Consider the following 27,918-nt stretch of genomic DNA (forward strand, 5'->3'; position numbering starts at 1 on the left):
GAAATCAGGAAAATTAAGGATTTGTGTTGACCTGAAAAAGCTGAACGAAGGCGTAAAAAGAGAACACTACATGATGCCAACATTAGAAGATATTGCTCCAAAGCTATGCGGATCCAAGATATACACAGCCCTAGATGCCTCTAGCGGTTATTATCAGATTCCTCTACATGAAGATAGCCAGAAACTTACTTCATTCATGCCCCCCTTTGGGTAGTTGCCATTCTTCAATTAGAATGTCCGAAGGATATTTCGGAACTCAGACGCATCTTGGGACTCGTGAACTATTTGGGAAATTCCTGCCGGATATTTCCAGTCACGAAACCAATGACTGATCTACTTCATGTCGATACTATGTGGTATCGGGGCCCAGACCAAGAGTCTGCTTTCTCCAAAGTGAAAGCCAGTGCACCGGTACTGGCATTCTATGATCCCAAGTTGACAACCATGGTGAGTGCGGACGCAAGCAGCTACGGTTTAGGAGGTGCTTTGCTGCAGCTTCATGGTGGAATCACATGGAAGCCAGTGGCTTTCTGTTTAAGAACGCTAACGGGTTCGGAGTGCCGTTATGCGCAGATCGAAAAGGAGACTAGCTGTTGTTTGGGCGTGCGGGAAATTCAACCACTACCTGATAGGTTTGAACGGATTCAAACTGCAAATAGATCACAAGCCTCTCGTTCCACTCATCAACTCGTATGATCTCAACAAGGTGCCACTGTGATGTCAAAGACTGTTGATGCGGTTGAGAAGATTTCAAGTCACAGCAGAGTATGTTCCTGGTAAAAACCTAGTCGTCCCAGACACGCAATCAAAGAAGTCCCATAAATGTTCTGATGAAGACCCAGCATTGAGCGAAGAAGTAGAAACCTACTTGGAGTCTGTATCTAAACAGAGATCTATCTCGGACGAGAAAGTCAATACATTAAAGATGATGTCGGCCAATGACCCGATCATCCAACGTGCTATGCAGTGTGTCCGGACAGGATGGCCAGAGCACAGTAAGAGCATACCATCTGAGGTACAACAGTTCTATGTCGTGAGAGGAGAACTGTCAGTAGTTGATGACCTACTGGTGTTTCGCGATCGTATCATCATTCCCGAGGTTCTACGAGAAGAAATCTTGGAGCAAATGCACTCAAGACACCAGGGAGTAAATAAGTGCCAGGAAAGAGCAGCATTGTGTGTGTGGTGGCCAGGGATATCAAACAATATCAAGACGAAAGTTAGCCAGTGTAACTTTTGTCAGACTCATAATCCGACTTATGGACCCACTTATGACACTTATGACATCCCCATTTCCAGAGAGACCTTGGCAGAAGATTGCTGCTGATTTGTGTTTTGCCAAGGGACAGAACCTTCTTGTAGTAATGGACTATTACTCAAGGTATCTTGAAATTGCTCACTTAAACAATGTAATATGTTCACAAGTGATGGGCAAGTTCACGGCAATGTTCGCTCGATGGGGCGTACCAGAAGAATTTCGCTCAGATAATGGAACGCAATTCACGTCTGCAGACTTCAAACAGTTTGCACAAGAGTACAACTTCAAGTTGACCACATCAAGTCCGCACTTCCCTCAGTCTAACGGCGAAGCAGAGAGTGCAGTGCGCATTGCGAAGATGATTCTTAACCAGGAAGATCCCTATCTAGCTCTAATGGCCTACAGATCTACACCTAGTACTGCCACAGGGGTATCTCCGGCTCAGCTGATGATGGGCCGACAAATCCGCACGTTACCAACCTTTACCGGAAAACCTGGTTCCCCAGTGGCCTAATCTGAAACAGGTGAAAGAGAGAGACACTGCGAAGAAGTCTTCATACGAGACTTTCTACAATCGCAGACACAGCGTGCAGTGGTTGCCAGAGCTGCCACTAGGTGCACCAGTTCGAGTCAAGCTTGACGGTGAGAAGACATGGTCGACTCCAGGCACTGTTCAGACCAGGGCACAGACTCCTCGGTGTTACCATATCAAGACAACAGCGGGTGACGTAAGAAGAAATCGCCGTCATCTGAGGTTCGATGAATCTCAGACAGCAGACTGACATTCCACAAGACTCGCACACTAACGCTGAGTTTGAGAAGTCTCCTCCAATCGAGTGCAGTGTCAGTAATCCTGTGTCTGACACTATCCGGTACACAACACGGCCTGGTCGAACGGTGAAGCCTCCCCAGAAGTATGGAGACTGGATGTGAAGTGACTATAATGTTAAATAGTTTCTTGAATTGACTTTTCATTAATTGCATGTGCCAAGGAATAATTTTGTGATCAGTGACATTGAAGTTCAAGTTCGATGAAGGTAATTCTTATATTTCAAAGGACAGTTAATTCATAAGTATGTGAATACTTAAAAGTTGTGTTTATCATGGACTGTTTCAAGTTCAGATGGAAGTTGCCTTCAACCGTCACCGGAGACTGAATTAATGTTTTTTCATCTCTTGCCAGTTAAAGTAAATGTTTATTATCAAGTGACATTAAGGCTAAATTGTTTATTTTGTCTACAAAGGGGGAGATGTCATATTATTACATTGAAACAATGATTACTCAATTCTCATTCAATGCTCCCTTATCGGGCATGCGCAGACTGGCTATTCTGTAGAACATTGATGTATTTGAAAATGCATTTATCTTGTCACTGTACAAAATATAACATGTCCTTGCAAATGATTTTGAGTTGGATATTTATTTTGTTATTTTGTTATTAAAAGGCAGGCATGTATGTTTTGTGTGTTTAAATGAATGAGTGATTGAGTGAGTTAGATTTTACACCGCTTTTAGCAATAGGGACACCGGAAATTGGTTTTTACACATTGTACCCATGTGGGGATTCGAACCTGGGTCTTTGGCGTGATAAGCGAACACTTTAACCTCTTGGCTACCCCACCAAGGACCAAGAAGACAAGAAAATATCCAGCAAAAGTACTTTTACACCTTATGGGGGTGGGGTGAGTACTTGAAACCTGTTTGCTGGTTATATCGATAAAATAGTCCAGTTTTCAGCTGCGAGTGTTTCTCTTATGTCCTGTAGCCAAGTAGGTAAGCGTCCGCTCGTCACGCTGAAAACCCGGGTTTCATACCCCACATGGATACAATGTGTGAAGCCCATTTCCGTTGTCCCCCGCCCTGATCCTGCTGGAATATTGCTAAGAGCGGCGTACAACCTCACTCACTCACTATGTTAGGTCCGAGTTATAAAGACAACGTTTCGAACTCTGTTGTATGTTCTAATGTTAGGGCGAAGTGCTACAGACTACACAAGAACCTGGAACATCTGCGGAAAAAGGGATTATACCTACTTGCTGCTGACAAGGTCTACTACACTCATCACCTTTAGTAGCCAAGGCAACCCAGCGGAACCGGCGTCCTTCAGAATCGAATACACAACCTCTGACTTCAAAGGTAATTGATATAAAGCTGATGCAGGCGCATATTTTTCAGCTGGAGTGGATGTGGGCGGCAGCACTTGCAGAAGTAGTTGTAGTAACTGTAAATGTAGTTGTAGTAGCACTGGCAGGAGCTGTAGTAATGTAGCAGGACTTGTAGTATCATAGCAGTAGCTAATGTATTTATTAGTAGACTAGTAGTAGTTGTAGCCATAACAGTGGTTGTAATAAACGTAGCAGTAGTGTTTCTTCTTCTCTGCCATGTTCTTAATTAAGTAACTTTGGTAGCGGACAGTCCTTGGATGGCCGAACGTGTTTGGCAGTTGGACTCCTGAGAGTTTCCAGTACGCCTGTCCTGCCCCACAATAAGCCACATACGTGGACTCCTCTTGAATGGGTGAATGGGTACCCGGTAGGGCTGCGCAATATAACCGGTCTTTCCAGTATTTACCGGTTCAGACATGAAAACGATACGTATTTCGATACGCTGATCGAAAACCTGTATTTTGACATGTATTCGGAAAACTTCGTAACACTCAGAAATCTTCGGATATTTCCATTTTTCACACTAGAAGTCAAGTTAAGTTTGGTTTGAAGTTGTCTTCTTAATCTTTGTCAAAGTGTTTCGCAATGTTTTGGATCTGAATTTTTTTTAAATATTTACTCTTTAATGACCAGTGATTACTTATATGTCCTGACCAGGCCAAGTTGCTGTCTGAAATGTCAGGGCTCTTTTTTCAAAGTGGAGAAACTAATTCAAACTAGTAACCACTGTGTTTATGTTTAATATTTTTTTCATTGTTTCATTTGTGCCAAATCTTTTTTTACTTTTTTACTTTGTCATGATTATAAGTTTTTATTATGTGTAATCGTTTTTGCTTTATAAATCAAGCATTAACTCGATTATAAGTATGTTTTTTGTTAAAAATCCTTTTTGCAATATTTTGCAATACATATCGCAATATATGTTTTCGCATCGCAATATATTGCAATATGAAAATTCACTGCAAAACCCAACCCTAGTACCCAGTGGGATAAGCCACAGGACTATTATCCTTCTATTGCATCACAGGCAGCTTGGGTTATCCAGGGTAGTGATGTCCTTCATGTTGAATGAGCTTAAAGCATGTCTTTGCAGCATGGAGTTCACCGCGATAGTGTTTCCTTATTATTATGCAGTTAGATAGCAGCATGCTCAACGTTGAGTGTGATGTCAACAATGGCAGCTCACCTGCGTCAGATTCGACTGACTTAGTTGACACATGTCATTGTATCCCATTTGCTTACACCAATGTTGATCACTGGATTGTATGGTCCAGATTCGATTATATACAGACCGCAGCCATATAGCTAGAATATTTCTAAGTGCTGCGTTAAACAACCAACCGACCTTACAGACAGCAATTTCCTTTCTTATCCTCAGCATGTCAAAGGGATGACCTTGTGGCTGACTCTTTTGAAGGAGAAATAATTTCACCTGGCTACCCATATCTGTATCCGGAGTAAGCAGCTTTTTCATATAACTGTGAATGTTGAATGGCATAACAATTCGTCAACTAATTGCATGATCAAAATATCACAATCGATGTTAAATAAAGTAAATATCTCCAGACCGGGTTCGATTCCCCACATGGGTACAATATGTAAAGCCCATTTCTGGTGTCCCCCCGTCATGATACTGCTGGAATATTGCTAAAAGCGGTGTAAAACTAAACTCACTCACTCTTTCATGAAAGCCGACTGAGGTTTTAATATTTTTCTCACTTTTTGTTACAGTCGAACACAATGTGTGTGGCAAGTAATGGCTAACCAAAGCTCGGACCTTGTCATGATCAACATTCAAGAACTCGATCTCCACTCAAAGCCTGCTTGTGGTGACAGTGTTGCCATATATGATGGTAGGTACTCCAGTCACCAGCGTCAAACCTATCATAGACACACGGTTACGAACGGTCTCTATTTTTACTCCAGTCACCAGCGTCAAACCCTTCCTAGACTGAGTTTTTATTTTACGCCACACTCAGCATTATGCCAGCTATATGGCGGGGGTCTGTGAGTAATCCAGTGATCAACATCATGAGCATCCAGTATAGTATCTGTCTTATCGAATTTTACTACTAATGATTCTTTTAATGCTACAACAAATGAATGCAAACAAAATACAAATATTAAAATTTAAACCGACCAAAGTTATAGCAATAATATCAGGCTATTGCCATTTTCGAGGAATGTATCCATCAATATCCACACAAAGGAACAATATGCAATTCATCTGCAGCTGACAAAGAGTCCTGTTCCATGACTGTTTCTGTTTTTTCACATTGGTGAATAGCTTCATTACCTAACATCGCACACCCGAGAACTCTTTACATGATGTCCACCATCAAGTAATTTAGTTAGACAACAAAAAACAATCAATAAACGTATCAATTGGCGGTTAATCCTTTGAAGGAAGGACTTTGTTTTTACACAGGCACTTTACGACTGAATGTGGTAGTATTCAGTGTACGTCAGTAAGTCTACATACATAGGCACTACCTTTTGACAAACCCACTGTGTAATATATAAGTAATTATTCAATCAGCGTGCTTACAACAAGGAAGTGGAAATTGCTGTATTGCCTAAAAGACTTAGAGGTCGACGCTGTTGTGAGGATACGAACTGAACTTCATTGTTGCATAAGAGGCATTTGTTGTGTACTTAAGTTAAAAACTGTATTTTTTAGCTAAGTCAATTCTCTGATTTTCTAGAAATGGCAAAGTGGGGTCGATTTAGGTTACGGATTCAATTAAATCAAATGTGTGGTTTTAATGTCATAGGTCAATAGACATCATATTGTTATATGACCTGAATAAATATCGAGATAAAAAACACAAAAAATGGATCATTCATCATACTATTCATGCATCAGAAAAAAAGAAAACGCCTACACCGCTGGGATACTTTATTACAGAGATCATATACATATCGTTATATGGCCTCTGTTTATTACAATCAGACAAGAACTACCGGGGATATTTTCAAACAACGGCATCTGATGGCATCCGCTGTTTTTAGTGTCCCATTGTTTAGGTTGAAGAAATTCTACCAGGTTGGACAGTTTCCCAGTCCCTGTGTCCGGCACGGTCGAGGGAGCAGGGACTGTCCACCTGACATCATTAGATTGTTGGCGCGAAACATTAGTACCTCTGGATCAGTGCCCCTTTAAATGGAGCATTATGTTACATTTGACAACTTTCTAAATGGCATTGTGTATTTACAGTAATTCCCGTGAGGAATGTTATGTCGTTGATTGTGGCAAGGAATCCTTACTGATGTTGTGTCATTTCAGGTCCAGCATCTGATTTCATCAAGACACCAGATATGTTGTTATGTGACAACATGACGGATGTTTTTAACAGCACTGGTCGGTACGCCACTATTAAGTTTTCAACCAATGACGGTGGAATAGGAAAAGGCTTCAAAATCAGATACAAGTCTGTACCAAAGAGTAGGTAGCACATTTATGAATACTTGACATACAGTAGGTTACAAAAAATTAAACAAATTAACACAGCTTGGCTGGATTTAGTTGGATAAACTATGCACTAGTGTAACCTTTTATTGCAAAATCCAACTGATATTTAATTCTACTTGCACCAGCTGTATGCACAACAACGTAAGCATCTTTCAAAGTTATGTCCTAGTATAGCTTGTCCACAATTGATCTGTGAATTAATTACCTCTTTAATCATCTATATTTTGTTGTAGTGGCCTCACTTAACTGTGAGTACTTCAAGATCATCTGCAGGTTTAAACTTTGATAAATTTGTCAGACCATAGTGCAACCTGGTTTTGTCTGGTGCAGCTAGATTTAAACGTCAGGATGTGCCTGGTGCAAGTAGTTACTAAATCGATCCGTCTACGGTCTCCCAGATTCTACCAAAGGTTGTTATTTTATTATCGCCTTACCAAACTATTTAGTGCCAACAAATATGTTGACTACATATTGTGAAGTTTCAAATATTATAAAAATTATCATTTTCAGAGGACGCTGGTAATGTGACTACAGCTTCAGTTTCACCCAGTTATCGAAGTTATTTAGGGTCTCTGTTCCTGATAAGAAATATGTTATCTACATGTAATCATTTTTCCAGTATTTACATAAGGAAATACTTATTGTAAATTACAAATTGTATATTTTTCATTTTCAGAAGGTACTGGAGACACAGTGTTATGGTCAGTTAGTAGCTTAGCTGGCGTGATCATCATCATAGTGATTTTGGTAACGCGTGTGGTTTTGAAAAGGAGACGCTCTGATCGCACGAATCAGACTCCAAGTACCGAAACATCTGATGATCCACATCCACACACAAGCGACCAGGCAGCCCCATTTTCCCCATCCGATACGACCAATACCACGAACACCAGCAGCAGCATCAATACCACCAACAGTAGCACCAGTACCAACAATACCAACAGTACCACCGGTACCTATACCAATGAACCACCACCTGCATACGAGGATGTCTACAACCTTCCTGTCACAGACCCGAAAGCGCCATCTATGCTGCCTCCCTCTTATAAAGATGCTGTGTCAAGGGGAATGATTCTAAACAACTCAAACTAGGTTCTGAGGCAGTTTGACAAGGTGTCTTCTTATCACAAACAGACCTCTTTATGTATTCCTATGCAGTGGACAGAAGTAGTGAGTATGTTGGGTTTAGTGGCACTCTGACCTGAGTTCGACACATAGAGTGACTGCATCATATTGGAAGGAAGCGATCAGAATGTAGTTTCTTGATATCTAGTGTAGCTTATATCTAGTGTCAGAAAGAAATATCCGTTCATTTAGTAAGAGACACTCGGACATCGTATTGGTCAGAAAGAGTCACTATGACATCGTCTTGGTCAGAAAGAGACGCTCGGGCATGGTATTGATCACTAAGAGAGGCTCAGACATAGTATTGGTCAGAAAGAGTCACTCGACATGGTATTGGTCAGAAAGAGTCACTGGGACATGGTATTGGTCAGAAGGGGACACTGGACATGGTATTGGTCAAAAAGAGACCCTCAGACATTGTACAGGTCAGAAAGAGACCCTCAGACATTGTACTGGTCAGAAAGAGTCACTCGGACATGGTATTGGTCTGAAAGAAACACTGGGACATGGTATTGGTCAGAAAGAGAAACTCGGACATGGTATTTGTCAGAAAGAAATTTGTCAGCGTGTTTTGTTTTTGTTTGTATCGGGAGTTAGTGGTATGGGTAACTTACAAGCAGTTGTACAAAATGCATGTAATTGTGCTGTGGTGGCACTAGATTTTGGTCCATCTTGATTATCTGGTTCGTTTACGTACCGTTTGACAGGGGTGCTACTTTATGAAGCATATTGTGAGTAGCTGGCGATAGTTGTTGAGCAGGATCATCGTTGAGTTTCGCTACTCCAAGCCTATAATGTTTAACTCTCTTTTGCCTTTCAAGCGGAATGGAATCAGAACGGATAATCCAAACTGGCTATTCTCAGGAGTTGACTTTTATAATTGCAAGATTCCCTGTTAGGGAAAATTATCCTAATATTATCACTAGTCATGTACTGCTCGGGTACACCCAGTCCTGTGTGAATAACTGAATCGGCAATTAACATAAACACCATTTCATGTCTGAGTCAAATAAGTACACCAGAAATGCATTTGCAAGGCACTTCATAATTAACGCAATTGTGTAAATTTAGTATTTTGAATATATCAGAGATATTGGCAACCTTCAGTGCTTGGACCATGTTGGTTAATTTTCATTTACATGTGATATATGTATTATTGTTTTTATATGTTTGTTATTTACTAACATTTTGTATGATTTAATTGAAAGTGTTAATAACATTGTGCACTTGTTTGTATTTATTGGTTTACAAGTGAGTGAGATTTTTAGTATTACGCCGCACTCAGCAATATTCCAGCTATATGGCGGCGGTCTGTAAATAATCGAGTCTGGACCAGACAATCCGGTGATCAACAGCATGAACATCGATCTACGCAATTGGGATAGGATGACAGGTGTCCACCAAGTCAGCGAGCCTGACCACCCGTTAGTCGCCTCTTACGACAAAGATGCGTTACTGAAGATCAATTCTAACCCGGGTCTTTCCGGGACACATTCTCTTCCCGCAGAGGTCACTCCTGTCATATCTTCCTACGTAACCTCTGTTCTAATACGGCCCTTTCATGGTGCGAGTGATCTGGATTTGTGATTGGTTGATTTAGTTGTGCAATCAGCGACGTTATTTCAAAAGTGATCGCTCGGTAATTTCCGTATGCTTCGGGAAAACGAGAACCTCTTCCCCAGCAAGATGCGTAAACGTTTCTTCTAGACAGAAGCCAGTCATGTAATGGCGAATCAATGGCGTCTCCATCGCCCTCGTTGACAACGACCATGCTAGCAATTAAATATCTTGTGTGTCACATCAACAAAATCATCTTGTCGATTGATTCCTGCACTCTCTATTGGCTAGTGTCTGCTTTTCCGTTAAACATGAAATACCGATTCTATCCTTCGCACGTTGATCAACTAACTCCATGGCGGCCGCCATATTGAATCAAAGCCAATGTAACACGTAATCGGATTGGATAGAAAGAAGGGAGATAATTCTTGTTGCGATATTTTGCCGCTAGGGGATTTTACGAGAACCAGGAAATATGGCCGTCTTAGAACAGATGTTACGTAGGAAGATGTGACAGGAGTAACCTCTGGGAAGAGGATGGGTACCCCAGCTGGATTTACACCATCCTTCTGGCAACCTGCGATTGTCTGATAGTAAAGCCAAACAGATAAAATTAAAAGCATGGAAGATGAAAAATACTGTCAATGTCATGGGACTCACCTACCCTCTCCGGAAGACAATTATTTTACACTGCTTCATCTCCCTTTGAAGGTATATCAAGATAAATATTTCCTTTTCCAAAATAGAATTTACTATCTAAAATATATATTCTAATCACAATTTATCGATTAATTTCAATGTTCGTGCATGATCAAGGTTACAACATTCAAAGCCTCAGTAAAGATTTTAAGAACTTTTATCGAAGACATGTGGAGGAAATTTCCAAATTTGATGCATCAGTGACAAAAATGATGCAATTCCCTATTTTGACATAATGGAGGCTTGACTGATCCCAAACAACTTCAGCCCTATCACATGTTTGAATACACAATACAAAATCTTCACAGGGTGTTTGACAAACCTCGTGTCGTCTTACTGATCTTCTAATCATATAATTTACAGAGAGCAGAAGGGGACAAGAAAGGGATGTTGGGGGTACAAGGCTAAAACATATCCCCGCAACCTCTCCATGTGCTTGATTGACTGCAAAAAAGCATACGACTCTGTCCCTCACGAGTGGATTCTAAAGTTTCTTCATTGTATTGACCTCCCGGAGCGACTACTTGATTTACTCAAGTCTTTAATGAGTTGCTAGTCGACTCAACTTGATATGTACTCGCAAGGGCAGGTGCAGACTTCGGAATCTATTCCAATCAGAAGGGGAATATTTCAGGGGGATTCCTTTAGTCCTTTGCTTTTTTGTTGGTCTCTAAATCCTTTGAGCTTTCTGCTCAACAGAGGGGAGGGTTACCATCCCGGACCTCCTCAGCACAGATCCCCAACACCGCTTACTCATCTGCTTTACATGGATGACATCGAACTACTTGCCAGAGGAGATACCAATTTGAAAGAACAGGTTCTCCTTGTCGAGTCCCTTTCTATGTTATTGGCATGACATTTGGACTCGACAAATGTAATACTCTTCATTTGAAGCGTGGCAAGGTAACTAATTTTGGATTGTTCAAGTTACAACGGGAAGGAGCTATTGAGCATCTTGTGGAAGATCAGGCCTACACCTATCTTGGAATGCAAGTTCGAGACAAGCTACAGAATGCCCAGATTCACGAAAAACTTCCGGCTGAGTACAAATCTCGCTTTAAGAAAATCTGGAGTTCAGAGCAATATGCTCGAAACAAGGTCAAAGCCACCAATACTTTTGCTGTGCCAGTCCTTTCCTATTCCTTTGGAGTAGTTGATTAGACAAACAAGACATCCAGAGTCTTGACCGCCTGACGAGAAGGATCATGTCTGATAACAGAGCCCACCAGCCCCGTTCCTCTCTCAGTCGTTTATATATGCCAATCGATCCTGGAGGTCGGGGTTTGATTAATGTGGAGGCTCTTCATGATAGAATTGTATTGTGTACTTTTGCACATATTATTTGTCAGATGATCCTCTGGTGGTGCATGTCAAGACTCATGATGAAAGCAAGGAATTCCACAGCTATTTTAAGCGTGCCAAGGTTGTTTTTTGTTGATGGCATGTGCTGCTGGACGGTACAGCAATGGGAGTAAACCAGGTGAAGTCCTTCACTAAATCTGCCCAGAGTGGGTCATTTGTGGAGAAGCACAAATTGCCCTGTGTGCAAATATAAAAAGGAAATTACACGGGATCTCCTCACCCGTATGGATAATAACACAATATACGTGTGCTGCATCACGGCTGATAAGATGACGTATTCTGCCAATGGCTCGCATATGAAAGAAGCATATTGTGCAGAGTTAATTAACATGGGTGTCCATCGCCAGTTGTGAGTCAATTGTAACTCCAAGGTCTTTAACAGAGTCCACTGATTGTATATCTGCATATGCTACCATAACGGTACTGGTGGTAATTTGTTTTTGCATTTTCCTGGCTCCAACAACCATCACTTCCGTCTTGTCATCATTTAACTTTAGCATGTTGTTTGTCATCAATGACTTCACGTCTGTTATTTTTTGAAGACCAGTGTGAAAGTCCTTGGGAGTTGAGTTGTTCTGAAGTTGGGTGTGATCTGCAAACGAATGATTGCAAATGCCATGTTTGTCAATTACGTCCGCAACATCGATCGTGTATGCTATGAAAAGAAGCGTACCGAGTATAGATCCCCGAGGTACACCAAAGTGAACCCAAGGAGGTTCGTAATTGGATGTATTCTAACAGAACAGTCTGACTTCTGCTTTCAAGACAGGATCGTAACCAGATGTAGTCAGAACTGTACAATCAACTCTGCTTTTAGAAGAGATTGCTTATGGATGTGGAAAAGGGTTTTTTCGCTTCTATTTAATAAAGGTTACACAATTTTAAGTAAAGCTTTCAAAACTTTTAAGGCAAACATTCGGAGGAAATTTGAAAACTGGAGGCAGCAGTAACAAACATCATGTCCCTCCAATGGAATTCCTATTTTGACTTGTACCATACGTTCCGATTTCTTTTCAGGTGAACAATTGACTAGCCTTTGCATGTCTTTAGGATGGGTGCCACTGGTGGGGTAGGATACGCTGACCTTTTTGCGAACACCTGTTGTTATCACTGTTTTGATAATGATTCAAAAGCACTTGCAGATTATGGAATCTGAAGTAAAACCGACTATGCTTTTAGCAGAGATTTCGCATGGATGCGGAGAGGAGTCTTGTATTAACAACAATAATGTGTACCAACAGGTGGCGTTAGACCTGTTGCGCTATGTAAGCGGGTATTCAGTCAATCAAGCAATCAACGTTTTTATCTAAAAAAAACACACCACGGTGGTACGAGAGAATACCAATATACATATGTTACATAAACAGACACGAATGGTGATCTCAGTAAGATAGGTCATTTTAAATTTTCAACAAGTGTTTGCCACTGATATGGCAATGTCTGGCACCCATGAAGGGCCACCTCCTCGTGGTGGGTGCTGGGTAACGCTAAGCGCCCTTCGACCCCCCGTTGTGGACCCGGGGGGATATTAGGTCCACCAACCCGTTTGCCGTGGGTTGCGCCCCTGTGTCGGTGGAGGACGGGATTCTGGTGGTTGAGGGCAATAGGATCCTGGAACCGTGTTCTTGTTGCCCAACACACCACTTCGGCCCTTACTTCACCTAGACGGGTGGTAGAACTGGCCCGGTTCTACCAATCGGCTGGTCACGCCGTGCCCTGCGCATGGAATCATTCAAATTTATATCAATGTCGTTTATATAATGTTGATATTGAATGTTGTATTTCACAAATATATTATTATATCTATTTGCCTAAAGTCCTATGCCAGAAGGCGGTGGCTCATGGGCCAATCTGGTGATGTTGACCGCTGATTACTATATGTTTCTAAATAGTTGTTATGGGCAGGACCAGCCTGACAATGAATTTAGTAAACAAATGTAGCTATTCAAGTCATATTTGCTGGAGTATAACATCCCTGTATCCCTGGTGTTTGCATTTTGGAGACCCAATGCAGTTAGACATTGTCCTTGTTGACACTCCGTGGTGGGTAGGGAGCAGGGATGCTGAACCATTTTTGCTTACATTATGAATCCCCAATCATCTGGTTCACCAAGAAATGAAAAGATGAGACGCATAGAAACTGTTGATGACTCTTCTAGAACTGTTCATTCTAATGCTGATTCTTGGCCTCGTTTCCTGGTAGTTGAAGCTGTTGATTTTCTTCCCATCAAATTAAACCCTTTTGCTATTTCCAAGGCAGTATCTGGGATTTGTGGGGAAGTGAAAAATGTCACCCGTCTCCGTAATGGTTCCCTTCTGGTGGAATGTGCACGGAGACAGCAATCACTCAATCTGTTATCAATCAGAACATTTGCCAATATCGAGGTTGCTGTGTCCGTGCACAGAACTCTCAATTCCTGTCGTGGCATTATTCGAGATCGAGCTCGCTGTCTGTCTGATATGTCAGAAGACGATATTGCAGAGGAACTAAAAGATCAGGGTGTTACTGCTGTGAAACGTTTCACCGTTAAAAAAGAGGGTACTGTTGAAAAAACAAATACCTATCTCATAACGTTTGACCGTACATCCTTACCGCCATCAATCAAGGCAGGGTATTTTAACATCGGGGTAGACGTGTACGTCCCTAGTCCCTTGCGATGTTATAAATGTCAAAAGTTCGGACATGGGTCAAATTCCTGTCGTGGCTCTGCGGTATGCCCTCGTTGTGGTGAAAGTCACGAGAACACAGACTGCAACAAAGATTTTAAATGTGCAAATTGTCTCGGTTCTCATGGTACGTCGTCTAAATCATGCCCTGTGTGGCAGAAGGAATCAAACATAATGAAACTAAAGTGTGAACAGAATATATCTTACTTTGAAGCCAAAAAATTACTTGGTAATGAAACCTCAGCTCCACTAAATATTACCTACTCAGCTGCAGTCACCCGCACAGTGACAACATCCTCTGTTACATGCCAGACTGACTTGACATGGGTCAAGTCAGACAAGCCCATTACTTCAACTTCAGTCGCACCACAGAAATCACGTATCACACAGTCTACATCTGGATCACAGACTGAACATCAGCCTGAAACATCATCACAGACTTCTAACCAACAGCCTGACACTGTTCATTCATCAAAACAGAAAGGGAAAAAATTCTGTAAGAAACAGACAGCTAGCGTTCCTTCACCTTCAGAGGTTCCACTAGAGAACCCTTTTGGACCTCTAGATATGGAGGTCACTCTGTCCTCACAGGACAAGCGGAGGAATAGTTCCTCCTCACATACTCGATGGAGATCACCAATTGAGCCACCATGACTCAGTTGTCTCCTTTAATGCAATGGAATTGCAGAGGACTGAAACATAACTTCAATGAAATCCACTTACTAATACAAGATCTTCAACCGTCAGCACTATGTCTTCAAGAGACTTATCTAAAAATACTGACAACTTTAATCTGAGACAGTACAATGATTATCACTCTTTTTCTCCGCCTGGAGATAAAGCGACAGGAGGTGCTTCCATTTTGGTACGACAGGGTGTTATACATAGCCCTGTCCATCTTAATACAAATCTTCAAACTGTAGCTGTTCGTATCACCCTGCACATTGCATTGACGCTGTGCAGCTTATATATCCCTCCATCTTCTGATATTCGTCAATCCGATCTCAACAATTTATATGATCAGCTTCCGAAGCCATGCCTCATTATGGGCGATCTTAACGGACACAACCCGCTTTGGGAAGTAACCATACTAATACTAAAGGTAAAATCCTTGAGGAATTCATTTCCGATAACAATTTATGTATTTTCAATGACGACTCAGCCACCTATCTACATCCAGCTACGGGAACATATTCTTCCCTGGATCTGTCACTCACCGATTCAACCTTGTATAATGAATTCGAATGGATGGTCCATGATGATCTGTGTGGGAGTGATCACTTCCCCACCATTCTCAAAACAATCAGCCCTGATGATGATCCACCTTTATCAAGAAGGAACTTCGGCAGAGCTGATTGGTCATTATATGAGACTCTGTGTGCTGAACACATAACTCATGATCGTTTTAGGAACAGTGAAGATCCTATTCAGTCGTTTTCTGATATCCTTAATGGCATTGCTGACAGATCAATTCCTCAGTCCTCTGCAGTTCCACATATTCGTAAACCATGGTTCAATAACGAATGTAAACAGGCCAGAAAGTGTAGGAAGAAAGCAGAAAAATATTTTCGCCGACATCCTACTGTCCATAATTTAGATAAATTCAAAATGTTAAATGCCAAGGCGCGACGCGCTTTTAAACAGAATAAGCGTCAGTCTTGGCGAAACTATATTTCCAAAATAAATTCGCGCACACCGATGTCAAAGGTGTGGAACATGATACAAAGAATAAAGGGCAAAGGTTCCAAATCTACCGTTCATCATTTAAAGGACGGTGATAATTTGTTAACTGATAAGGCTGACATTGCCAGTAAGCTTGGTGAAACTCTCGCCAAACATTCGTCTTCGTCCAATTATGTCCCTGAGTTTCAGAAACATCAGAAGCAACAGGAGAAGAAAAGAATAAATTTGACATCAGACAATGGAGAAGACTACAATGAATTATTTTCAATGCATGAGTTACGTACTGCCCTAGAGCAAGCTCATGATACAGCAACAGGAGCTGATAATATACACTATCAGCTCTTGAAACATTTACCTGATTCATGTTTGGAAACACTTCTAAATATTTTTGACACAATATGGACTTCAGGGAATTTCCCAGCTTCGTGGCGTAAAGCCATAGTAGTCCCTATACCAAAACCTGGCAAGGATCATACTGATCCGTCTAATTATAGACCAATCTCTTTAACGAGTTGCGTCTGTAAAACCATGGAACGGATAGTAAATAATAGATTAACATGGTATCTTGAAACCAATAATCTCATAACAAATATTCAATGTGGTTTCAGGAAAAATCGTAGTACCATTGATCATTTGGTACGATTAGAATCCTTTGTCAAAATGCAATAGTCAATAAACAACATGCAGTATCGCTATTCTTTGATCTCGAGAAAGCATACGATACCACCTGGAAGCATGGCATTTTAAAGGATTTGCATGATTTGGGTTTAAGGGGTCGTTTACCTCTTTTTATATCACAGTTTTTAAAAGACAGGCAATTTCAAGTCCGAGTGGGTTCAACCCTGTCTGACCATTACAATCAGGATCAGGGTGTCCCACAAGGCAGTATTTTGTCTGTCACTTTATTTAGCATTAAGATCAACAGCTTATCCAAAGTTTTAAACGATTCCATTGATGGATCACTTTTTGTGGATGATTTTAACATTTCTTGTCGCGGTAAGAATATGCATACTATTGAACGGCAACTGCAGTTGTGTTTAAATAAAATAAATAAATGGTGTCTTGAAAACGGCTTTAAATTTTCTAAATCAAAAACTAATTGTTTACACTTCTGTAGAAAATATAAGCCTCATAAAGACCCAGAACTGTTTTTAAATGGCACTCCCATCAAGATTGTAAAAGAGGCCAAATTTTTGGGTCTGATTTTTGACTCCCATTTAACCTTTCTTCCGCATATCAAATCCCTAAAAACTAAATGCCTGAAGGCACTCGATTTATTGAAAGTCGTGTCTTATTCAAGGTGGGGAAGGGATCAAGCTACGCTCCTACACCTTTACAGATCACTTGTCCGCTCGAAGCTTGATTACGGCTCTATCGTATATGGTGGGGCCTGTAAAAGCAACCTCAAACTACTTGATTCTATCCATCACCAGGGTCTAAGACTTTGTCTTGGGTCTTTCAGAACCTCTCCCATTGACAGTCTCTACGTTGAGGCCGATGAGCCATCTTTAAAACTTCGCCGTATCAAATTGTCCCTACAATATATCACAAAGTTATATTCTAATGAATCCAATCCTGCTCACACTTGCGTTTTTAATCCTCTTTATGAGGATTTGTATAATAAAAAACCTTCACTTGTTCCACCTCTTGGGATAAGAATCCAACAATATATTTCTGCTGCTGGCATTGAGTTAGAGAATATATCTCCTTCCCGTCTTCTTTCTTCTCCTCCTGGGCAATTGGTTAGGCCACAAGTCGACCTAACACTCACTAAATTTAAAAAATCAGAAACTAATGACTTACAATATAAACAAGAATATAATCAATTAAAAAGTAAATATAATACATATAAATCCTTATTTACAGATGGGTCCAAGGATGGTGGCGCGGTTGCTTGTGCCACTGTCATTGGGTCCAAAACAATATCTTCCAGATTACCCACTGACAGTTCCATTTTCACAGCTGAAGCAAACGCAATCCTAACAGCTCTCAAATATATAAATAGACACCCTGAATATAAACAATACATAATCTTTTCTGACTCTCTGTCTTGCCTTCAGGCGATTAAAAATATTTCTTGTAAACATCCACTTTTAATAGAAATTATAGAATTATATAATGATCTTGCAACTGGCCAATGCGACATCGTCCTCTGTTGGTTACCCAGTCACGTTGGTATTTCTGGGAACACAATGGCGGATCTTGCTGCAAAGGCAGCACTCAACAAATCTGTGACACCACTTCTTATTCCTTACTCTGATTACAAAGCAAGCATTAGAACCTACATCCGTGGTCTGATGCAGAAGAAGTGGGACACCCAAGTAGGTATAAATAAATTACATGAAATAAAACCCTATATTGTTTACACCTACTTGGGTTGTCAGTCCAGATTTGAACAGGTCATCATACGACGATGTCGTATTGGCCACACTAGATATGCTCATGAATACCTATTAAAAGGTGAGGATCCTCCGTTTTGTATCCCTTGTGATGAAAGAATCACGGTCAAGCATGTCCTGCTTGACTGTGTTGAATATTCCGTCAGAAGGGATATTTATTTCAAAGTAAAAACTATGAAGGATCTTTTTAGTCATATAAGTTCTCATTTAATTATTGCTTTTTTAAAAAAATTAGACTTGATAACTGATTTGTAAATAGATATATATTTTATTATTGGTAGTTTAAATTAGTAACTGAGATTGTTAGTGGCTGTACCCTCAAAGGGGGTTGAAGTAGCGTAAAATTATTGTCCTCCTGAGAGGGTACGTAAGTCCCAAAACATTTAGTCAATTTAAGTGTACCAGGTTTTTAATCGTAGAATATGTGTACTTTTAATTGATGGCTAGGTTTCTCTTCTGTCGCCAATGGCTGAAGGGATGGTGTAAATCCAGCTAGGATCCATGCAGGAAGCAAATGTACTGTAAGTCCCCATGGTCCCTAGTATGGTGATCTACCTTCAGTTGTTGGCGATCAATAGCCTTTTTTTATATTGTATCGTCTTGTATAGTTCAAATGTTTTAGCTTTAGTTACTAGTTTTATATCTATATCTGTGATAAACTAGTTATTTTACTGTCCTTTGTCGGCAGAATTTTATAATTTCACTTAAATTGTTGATATATTTATAACTTGCTTTAGTCACGATATGGCTGAAATATTGCCGATGTGACTTAAAATCTTAACTCACTCACTCACTCACTATGGCAATGTCCCCCGCCGCTAAATAATGTAATATCTAGATTTACTACTTTTTATTTTGGGGTCACATACAAGATGCCTGAAATTACTGGTGTCTTCATAATCACCCAATGTAGGCTGTCAACATACTTGAAAACATTGGGTGCAATGTTTCATGAGATATCGCCTTTAAAAAGCGGTCAAAGTATCGTGGTGACCTTGAAGAGAAGGTCAAGGTCACCCAAATAAACTGGTGTCTGTGTAATACCCCAATGTAAACTGTCACCAAATTTGAAAACATTGGGTACAACAGTCCATGAGATGCCGTGTTAAGAAGACTTTGAAAAGTGTTCAAAGTGTTGTCGTGACCTTGAAAATATGGTCAAGGTCACCTAAATAAACTTGTGTCTGTGAAATCCCCCAATGTAGGCTGTCACCAAATTTCAAGACACTGGGTACAACAGTGCATGAGATATCACATTAACAACAGTTTGAAAAGTGGTCAGTGTCGTGGTGACCTTAAAAATAAGGTCAAGGTCACCCAAGTCGACTGATGTCTGCGTAATCCCCCAATGTAGGCTGTCACCAAATTTGAAGACATTGGGTACAACAGTTCATGAGATATCACGCTAGCAAGAGTTTGAAAAGTGGTCAAAGTGTCATGGTGACCTTGAAAATAAGGTCAAGGTCACCCAACTCGTCTGGTGTCTGCGTAATCCCTCAATGTAGGCTGTCACCAAATTTGAAGACATTGGGTACAACAGTCCATGAGATATCGCGTTAACAAGAGTTAAAAGTGTGAAAAGTGTCGTGGTGACCTTGAAGATAAGGTCAAGGTCACCCAATATCAACTGGTGTCTGCGTAATCCCCCAGTGTATGCTGCCACCAAATTTGAAGACATTGGGTACAACAGTCCATGAGATGCCGTGTTAAGAAGAGTTTGAAAAGTGTTCAAAGTGTTGTCGTGACCTTGAAAATGAAGTCAAGTTCACCTAAATAAACTTGTGTCTCTGAAATGCCCCAATGTAGGCTGTCACCATATTTCAAGACACTGGGTACAACAGTGCATGAGATATCACATTAACAACAGTTTGAAAAGTGGTCAGTGTTGTGGTGACCTTTTATCACTCAAGTCGACTGATGCCTGCGTAATCCCCTAGTGTAGGCTGTCACCAAATTTGAAGACATTGGGTACAACAGTTCATGAGATATCGCGTTAACAAGAGTTTGAAAAGTGGTCAAAGTGTCATGGTGACCTTGAAAATAAAGTCAAGGTCACCCAACTCGTCTGGTGTCTGCATAATCTCCCAATGTAGGCTGTCACCAAATTTGAAGACATTGGGTACAACAGTTCATCAGATATCGCGTTAACAAGAATCGTACGGACGGACGGACAGACGCCGCTGAATACATAGTCCCCCGTTCCGCGTTGCGGCGGGGGACAAAAACAATATGTAAATATTTCGACAGATTCTCCAATTCTGCCAGTTTTCTTGTACAGATTCAGCGTTTGTGTTTGTACATTTTTGGCCATTTGAAAAAAAATTCATTAACATAAAGACGACGTTCTGTTTCAAAGGTTGTACATCTTATTAAATAATGTATTTCATCTGCAGTGGCGGGAGAATCCCACAGAGGACATGTTATATTCACGGAGCCGGGACCATGAGGAAAGGGTGACATTGATAAGGTAATACCAGAAAACATGGTAAACAGTCACCGTTTTATTATTATCAGCTGAATGTAACTAGAACAAGCGATCTGGCTGATTAAAGACGCAGATTTACACTGACAAAGACAGCTGATTAAAAAAACATAAGGGAATATACAATCAAAGCAGATTAGTAACGGTAGTACACCTATTTCCATAGACAAGACAAGACAATAAAACTGTATTACCATTGACAGGAAAGCGCTGTACATCCTCACAGAGCTCACATGTATAAGAGTTAAATATGAACAGATACCTAAATAGATGAATAAAAAATACCATGTTGAAAGAGAAGACACATTCTGCCTAATTATCTAAAAAACCTATACTTGATGGAATAACAGATTTTAAAGCCCTATTTGATTTTAGAATTGGAAGCTGAATTCGTTGGCCAGATGGTGAAAGTTTACACTCAGATTGTCAAATGTGGGAGGGATCACTTAAAAGCGTGTGTGCTTGGCACAATGAACGCTTTTCATAGATAAAAGATAGACAGTCAAAGTCTATATTGGCAACTCTGCTACTAATTTTCATAATCTTATTGAGCTTGTTTCGGTTTTGAACCGAGAGTCCCCATACCAGCACTGGATGGAAAATGTTAAAATACTTTGGATAAAACTAGTGGAGAAGAATGATAAAATGGTTCTGTCAACATTAGAAGATCTCACTTTAAAGATAGCTGAAACCACTCTCTAGAAAGCAATCGACGAGATGCCTACTCAGTCAGTAATTTCCTTGGAGTAACCCTACTCAACTCCCAATAGAGGAAGCATACCACGTAATCTCTTTGAAGTTACCTTAAGTTCGGATTCTCTGGACAGGACTTAGGCAGAAGATATATAATTTTCTCGTCAGTTGTTCCGACAATTTAGCATGAAGTACAATGTTGTAAAATGAAGCACATTGCTCTGAATCTAAGCGTGCAAATTGAGCAAAAATATCACAAGAATAAGTGAGTGAGTGAGTATGGTTTTACGCCGCTTTTAGCAATATTCCAGCAATATAACGGCGGGGGACACCCGAAATGGGCTTCAAACATTGCTCCCATGTGGGGAATCTCACCCGTGTCTTCGGCGTGACGAGCGAACGCTTTAACCATTACTCAACCCCACCGCCACACAACCTGGTGAATATCAGATGAAGGAATGGAGAATATGCTGTGTTGCGGTAAATTGAAACCCAGTTGATTTTATTATGAACCATTCATGTCTATTGCTGACACTAGTTATGGAGTGACGTGGATCGGTCTCCATTAGCTTCGTGTTTGCCGACTGCCGATCAATTTCTTACCACTGAGCCACAAACAAACATCGTTGTTTCTCATCAAACTACCGAAACGTGAATCCATATGGTTTGTTATTGCCAGTTAAAAATTTGAAGGAAAAATTAATAATTCAAAAGGCTATATTCGTAGACACGGTGTCTACAGTTCCACTTCATAAATATGCTTTCTGTTAGTTTTGTTTTGAACCAACGAAATGAATACACTTTCATTTTTACAAAAAAAACCACAGTTTGAACAAAAGATGCTCTGAAAGTACTTGAGACAATGCTTTGTGCCTACTCACTGAAACTCATTATTTTTTTGTAAGCAGTACACACCTTTACAGTGTTACCTGAGTAACCTACATAACATTCAGGTACATAGGGTCATAAGACAAATCATTGAATTGACCCTCCCATAATGCTTAAAATGCTTCAAAGAAATAATTGGTTGTATAATCATAAATAATTCGTAAAAGGTGTTTGAGTACCTACTTTACGCAGCTAGTTTGCATGATCTGGATTTTTCTCCACGCACAATTCAACTGGATTTGACTTAACGAATATTCACATTGTTTACGGTAACGTGGATTAGCTAATAGTGCCGGACAAAATGCCGCCTAGACAAAATCCAAACCAGATAAAATCCCCCCTAGACAAAATCCCACCGGGCAAAATCCCTACCGGAGAAAATCCCAACCAGACAAAATTCCAACCGGACAAAATCCTACACGGTCAAAATCCCACCTAAACAAAATCCCAACTAGGCAAAATCCCAACCAGACAAAATCCCATCCAGACAAAACTCCCAACCGGTCAAAATCCCAAGCGGACAAAATCCCAACCAGGCAAAACCCAACCGGACAAAATCCCAACCAGTCAAAATCCCAACCAGACAAAATCCAAACCGGACAAAATCCCACGAAGACAAAATCCAAACCAGACAAAATCTCACCTGGAGAAACTCCCAACCAGACAAAATTCCTCCTGGAGAAAATCCCAACCAGACAAAATCCCAACCAGACAAAATCCCATCCAGACAAAATCTCACCTAGACAAAAATCCCACCTACACAAAATCCCATATGAAAAAATGTCTTTGGACAAAATCCTACTCCAAAATGACCAACATAGGACAAAATCCCAGTTTAATATGTTCTTGGTACCCTTTTTCACCAAGAACCCAGTGAGTTAATTATCATGTTTTCATGACAGATGCCAGTGAGAAAAGTTGATTAGCATGTTTTCTTAACAGTGACCAGTGGCAGCATTAATAAATTGTATAAAGGTGTCTGTGATGATGACAGTCTTTATCAGTTGTTCCAAAATGGAAGTACTGAAGAGCAATAAGGGAGGAGTTAAAACAGCATTAGATGGATTTTGGTACATTAAGAAGGTTACAAATAAGAGCAGTATTAGGTAGGTATGTTCAAGGCAAATTGCTTTAGAATGGAGTGGGTCCATGAAGAGATCGTTGGCAATGGAGAATCCGATTCCTGTTGAATCGCCTATGGGATTTTGTAAGGTAGGGATTTGTCCGAGTGGGTTTTTGTCCTACCCTCTGACGTTGAGTCGCAGTCTCTGCAACAATCAGTGAGTCTGGATACATCATCATCCTCTTCCTGTAACAGCCCACACAGCCGTGCATGGTGTACAGTCACAATACTGCAGTTGTTGATCCATTGAACTACATTCAGGTAACACTTGATGAATGTGCGTAGCTTTCTGACAGAGAAGGCTGTGGATAAGTTATTAATGTTTGAAAGTTATAACAATGTATTTATTATAATATTATAAGTTGGACAAGATAATGATTTTAGTCCGCTACAGACATATTGCATATTTAATAAAATCTTACAGTGATTGGCATGTTGTTTTACCTCCCTTTTCTGTAGGCAAAGAGTGATTAGTTGAGCGGAGTTTCATCAAGGTAGCACGTTTATTGTCACAATGAGACCAATATGTTTTTAAACCTAAGTTAGGTAAAATAGCACTTTAAAATGCACATATACTACAAAAAATGTCGTGCCCGGTTACTGTAAGCTAAATATTAACAGTCTGTGACACTAAAAAGTTACACCAAAAGCCTAAAACGAACATGCTTTTTGCACCAAGATTTCAAAGAGAACCATACGTCTCATGCTCAGGACTTCATCGTACAGGTGTAATACTAGTGAAACAAGCGCATTCTCATGATGTAGTAAGAATTGTACAATCAACTCTGGATTTCTTATGGCTGTGGAAAAGGTTTTTTTCGCTTCTATTTAAGAAAGGTTAAAAAAATCAAGTAAAGCTTTCAAAACTTTAAGGCAGATATTCGGAGGAAATTTGAAAACTGGAGGCAGCAGTAACAAACATCATGTCCCTCCAATGGAATTCCTATTTTGACTTGTACCATACGTTCCGATTTCTTTTCAGGTGAACAATTGACTAGCCTTTGCATGTCTTTAGGATGGGTGCCACTGGTGGGGTAGGATACGCTGACCTGTTGTTATTACTGTTTTGATAATGATTCAAAAGCACTTGTAGATTATGGAATCTGAAGTAAAACCGACTATGCTTTTAGCAGAGATTTCGCATGGATGCGGAGAGGAGTCTTGTATTAACAACGATAATGTGTTCCAACAGGTGGCGTGAGACCTGTTGCGCTATGTAAGCGGGTATTCAGTCAATCAAGCAATCAAAGTTTATATCTAAAAAAAACCACCACGGTGGTACGAGAGAATACAAATATACATATGTTACATAAACAGACACGAATGGTGATCTCAGTAACATAGGTCATTTTAAATTTTCAAAAACAATATGTAAATATTTCGACAGATTCTCCAATTCTGCCAGTTTTCTTGTACAGATTCAACGTTTATGTTTCTACATATTTGGCTATTTAAAATACAATTCATTAGCATAAAGACGACGTTCTGTTTCAAAGGTTGTACATCTCATTAAATAATGTATTTCATCTGCAGTGGCGGGAGAATCCCACAGAGGACATGTTATATTCACGGAGCCGGGACCATGAGGAAAGGGTGACATTGATAAGGTAATACCAGAAAACATGGTAAACAGTCACCGTTTTATTATTATCAGCTGAATGTAACTAAAACAAGCGATCTGGCTGATTAAAGACGCAGATTTACACTGACAAAGATAGCTGATTAAAAAAACATAAGGGAATATACAATCAAAGCAGATTAGTAACGGTAGTACACCTATTTCCATAGACAAGACAAGACAATAAAACTGTATTACCATTGACAGGAAAGCGCTGTACATCCTCACAGAGCTCACATGTATAAGAGTTAAATATGAACAGATACCTAAATAGGTGAATAAAAAATACCATGTTGAAAGAGAAGAAACATTCTGCCTATGCTTGATGGAATAAAAGATTGTAAAGCCCTATTTGAATTTAGAATTGGAAGCTGAATTCGTTGGCCAGATGGTGAAAGTTTACACTCAGATTGTCAAATGTGGGAGGGATTACTTAAAAGCGTGTGTGCTTAGCACAATGAACGCTTTTCATAGATAAACGATAGACAGTCAAACTCTATATTGGCAACTCTGCTATTAATTTTCATAATCTTATTGAGCTTGTTTCGGTTTTGAACCGAGAGTCCCCATACCAGCACTGGATGGAAAATGTTAAAATACTTTGGATAAAACTAGTGGAGAAGAATGATAAAATGGTTCTGTCAACATTAGAAGATCTCACTTAAAAGATAGCTGAAACTACTCTCTAGAAAGCAATCGACGAGATGCCTACTCAGTCAGTAATCTCCTTGGAGTTACCCTACTCAACTCCCAATAGAGGAAGCATACCACGTAATCTCTTTGAACTCATCACTTTATCTCTGTACATCTCAATCAGTAATACTATCTCACTGGCTTCCTGTACATACTTTATATTTTGCTTGTACCATATTCTGTCCTTCACCTGATGAAGGGGAAAGAAGTAGACCAGAAACGTCGTTTTGTAAATATTATAGAAGTTATAAATACATACCATACGTTGTTAGGTTCCTTACACCCGATAGCAATGTAAAAATGAAAATCAAACGAAGAAATTATATTGATTTCTTTTCGTAAAGGTGCTTTTTTATTGATCGTTTTTTGTGCATTTCTCATGATCTAATATGCAGAATCATTCACGTATTTTAAGTTTTTTGAAATGCTATATAGGAAACTACTTTCCAATTTCAAACTTATTTTACTGCGTCGATTTTGTGCTTGGTTGTTTTCACGCGAGCTTGATAACGCTGGACGAGTCTACATCAAAACCTTGTTACATCTGTAATGATACCATATGGTTATCCATAAAACTGAACCTCTTTGGGCTTTAGTTCTGTTAGAAACTTTTAAATTCCTATCTAAATGTAGTCGGGAAAAGGATACAACTTGCTCATGTAAATGCCTCTCTGGGTTGACATAAGTTGGGAACGTCTGGATTGTATACATTATACAAGATAGTGCTGAACAAAATGTGCAAATAAAACACGTGAAGCCAATACTTAGAAGACAGAGGTGTCTGTGGAAAAATGAAATAGTGCAGTTATACTTTCTATGTGAATTTAAATTTGCTTTTGTCAATGAAGTCGTGATCTGATAGAAGGATGTCCATGTTAGTAGAACCACTGACTGAAATATTGTCCTGAAATATTAGATTCAGGTCATACCCATGTATGTAAACGTTCATAGTTTTCCTGATATTGTACTTTTTGTGCATTAGATCATTGGGCGGGGACTCTAGATGCACTGCATGATCTACGTGTTCTTTCTTTTTTTGTCCGATGTATGGTTATGTGTAGTTAGGTGCCCAGTCTTTAAGGATGTTATTACCTTATATTGCCTGAATCATATATTCCATTTATCTAGTGATTATCTTGTCAAGGTATTGTGCCTGTGTTTTGTAACATAGGCTGAAGTTAGTGTTACTTGTATTATCCAATAACCCAAATCGTGTTGTTTAGTGTACTTATCATCACGGTATTAGCAGTGTATAAGGTTACCTGTGAATCTTTTAATCACCCAGTTGGTGGCAGTTATATTGTCCTTGCAATCACCCTGTCAGATGTGACTAAGGTCCACATTGTCACCGTGAGGCACATTTTTCACCGGAAGTATTTAATACACAATGCCTTTCAGAAAGTGGTTAGATCAAACATATACATGTTATGTTTGCGATTACACTTTCTCCGTACAGTACAGATTTTCCTATTTCGTTTGGATCGAGCCCTACCAAGAGAAAGGTGCCTTATGGCAAGCACATGAAATAATCACTTTCTAAAAGACATTGTGCGTTCATAGCTTCGGCGAAAGTCCGTGATCTTGATTCCCATTGCAGACTTCCATTTTTGAGGAAGCCGCGAAGTCTGAGTGTCTACCTATCACTTTATTGTCGATCAAGCAACAGTACCTACCGACCTTACTATTTCTCAGCTTACATTGTTCACCTCTTGCGAGTCAGATTACAGGCGTTCACCTCTCGCGTGTCAGATTACAAACCGGAGTCTGAATCCTAACGTTCCGCTCAGTATCTCACCCTGTTGTGCTTCTCTTTTTACGTCACATCGGCATTATTCCAACCATATAGCGACGAGACAAGTCTGCATTCGTACACATTTGAGTACAATTGCCAAATGAGTTTGTTTTTTTAAAACCGGTTGAAGTGCTTCACTAACGCAGCTTATTTAAACATGCTAAAGAAGTAGTTGTTTCTTTGCCGTCTGACGTCGCACCAAACTACTCCTCCCATGCGTCCTGTAAAGAACTATTAAATA

The 27,918-nt window shown here is 40.1% G+C and overlaps 2 protein-coding genes across 2 annotated transcripts; both read left to right on the plus strand.

Moving 5' to 3' along the window:
- The first annotated feature begins 351 nt into the window (after positions 1 to 351).
- Positions 352 to 1,772, plus strand: LOC124270061 (uncharacterized protein K02A2.6-like). Its single transcript, XM_046705083.1, has 3 exons — positions 352 to 447; positions 890 to 995; positions 1,300 to 1,772. Exons 1-3 carry the CDS (start codon positions 352 to 354, stop codon positions 1,770 to 1,772), a joined length of 675 nt encoding a protein of 224 aa, XP_046561039.1.
- Positions 1,773 to 2,791: 1,019 nt separating this feature from the next.
- Positions 2,792 to 9,243, plus strand: LOC124270062 (CUB and zona pellucida-like domain-containing protein 1). The gene is made up of 5 exons (XM_046705084.1): positions 2,792 to 3,395; positions 4,803 to 4,881; positions 5,156 to 5,277; positions 6,711 to 6,869; positions 7,573 to 9,243. The coding sequence occupies exons 1-5, from the start codon at positions 3,224 to 3,226 to the stop codon at positions 7,986 to 7,988; spliced, it is 948 nt and encodes a 315-aa protein (XP_046561040.1). The 5' UTR covers positions 2,792 to 3,223; the 3' UTR covers positions 7,989 to 9,243.
- The last annotated feature ends 18,675 nt before the right edge of the window (positions 9,244 to 27,918 follow it).

This window comes from Haliotis rubra, unplaced genomic scaffold (assembly GCF_003918875.1).
Source record: "Haliotis rubra isolate DU_JTF1 unplaced genomic scaffold, ASM391887v1 Scf1495, whole genome shotgun sequence".
Lineage (NCBI taxonomy): Eukaryota > Metazoa > Mollusca > Gastropoda > Lepetellida > Haliotidae > Haliotis > Haliotis rubra.

Bases quoted from the DNA above. Each gene is read 5' to 3' on its own strand.
- LOC124270061 (XM_046705083.1), top strand. From the start codon at position 352: ATGTGGTATCGGGGCCCAGACCAAGAGTCTGCTTTCTCCAAAGTGAAA. The intron at 448-889 runs GTGAGTGCGGAC...GTATCTAAACAG, and splicing joins ATCCCAAGTTGACAACCATG to AGATCTATCTCGGACGAGAA. The intron at 996-1,299 runs GTAAGAGCATAC...CCCCATTTCCAG, and splicing joins GACAGGATGGCCAGAGCACA to AGAGACCTTGGCAGAAGATT.
- LOC124270062 (XM_046705084.1), top strand. From the start codon at position 3,224: ATGTTAGGGCGAAGTGCTACAGACTACACAAGAACCTGGAACATCTGC. The intron at 3,396-4,802 runs GTAATTGATATA...TCTTATCCTCAG, and splicing joins CACAACCTCTGACTTCAAAG to CATGTCAAAGGGATGACCTT. The intron at 5,278-6,710 runs GTAGGTACTCCA...GTGTCATTTCAG, and splicing joins CAGTGTTGCCATATATGATG to GTCCAGCATCTGATTTCATC.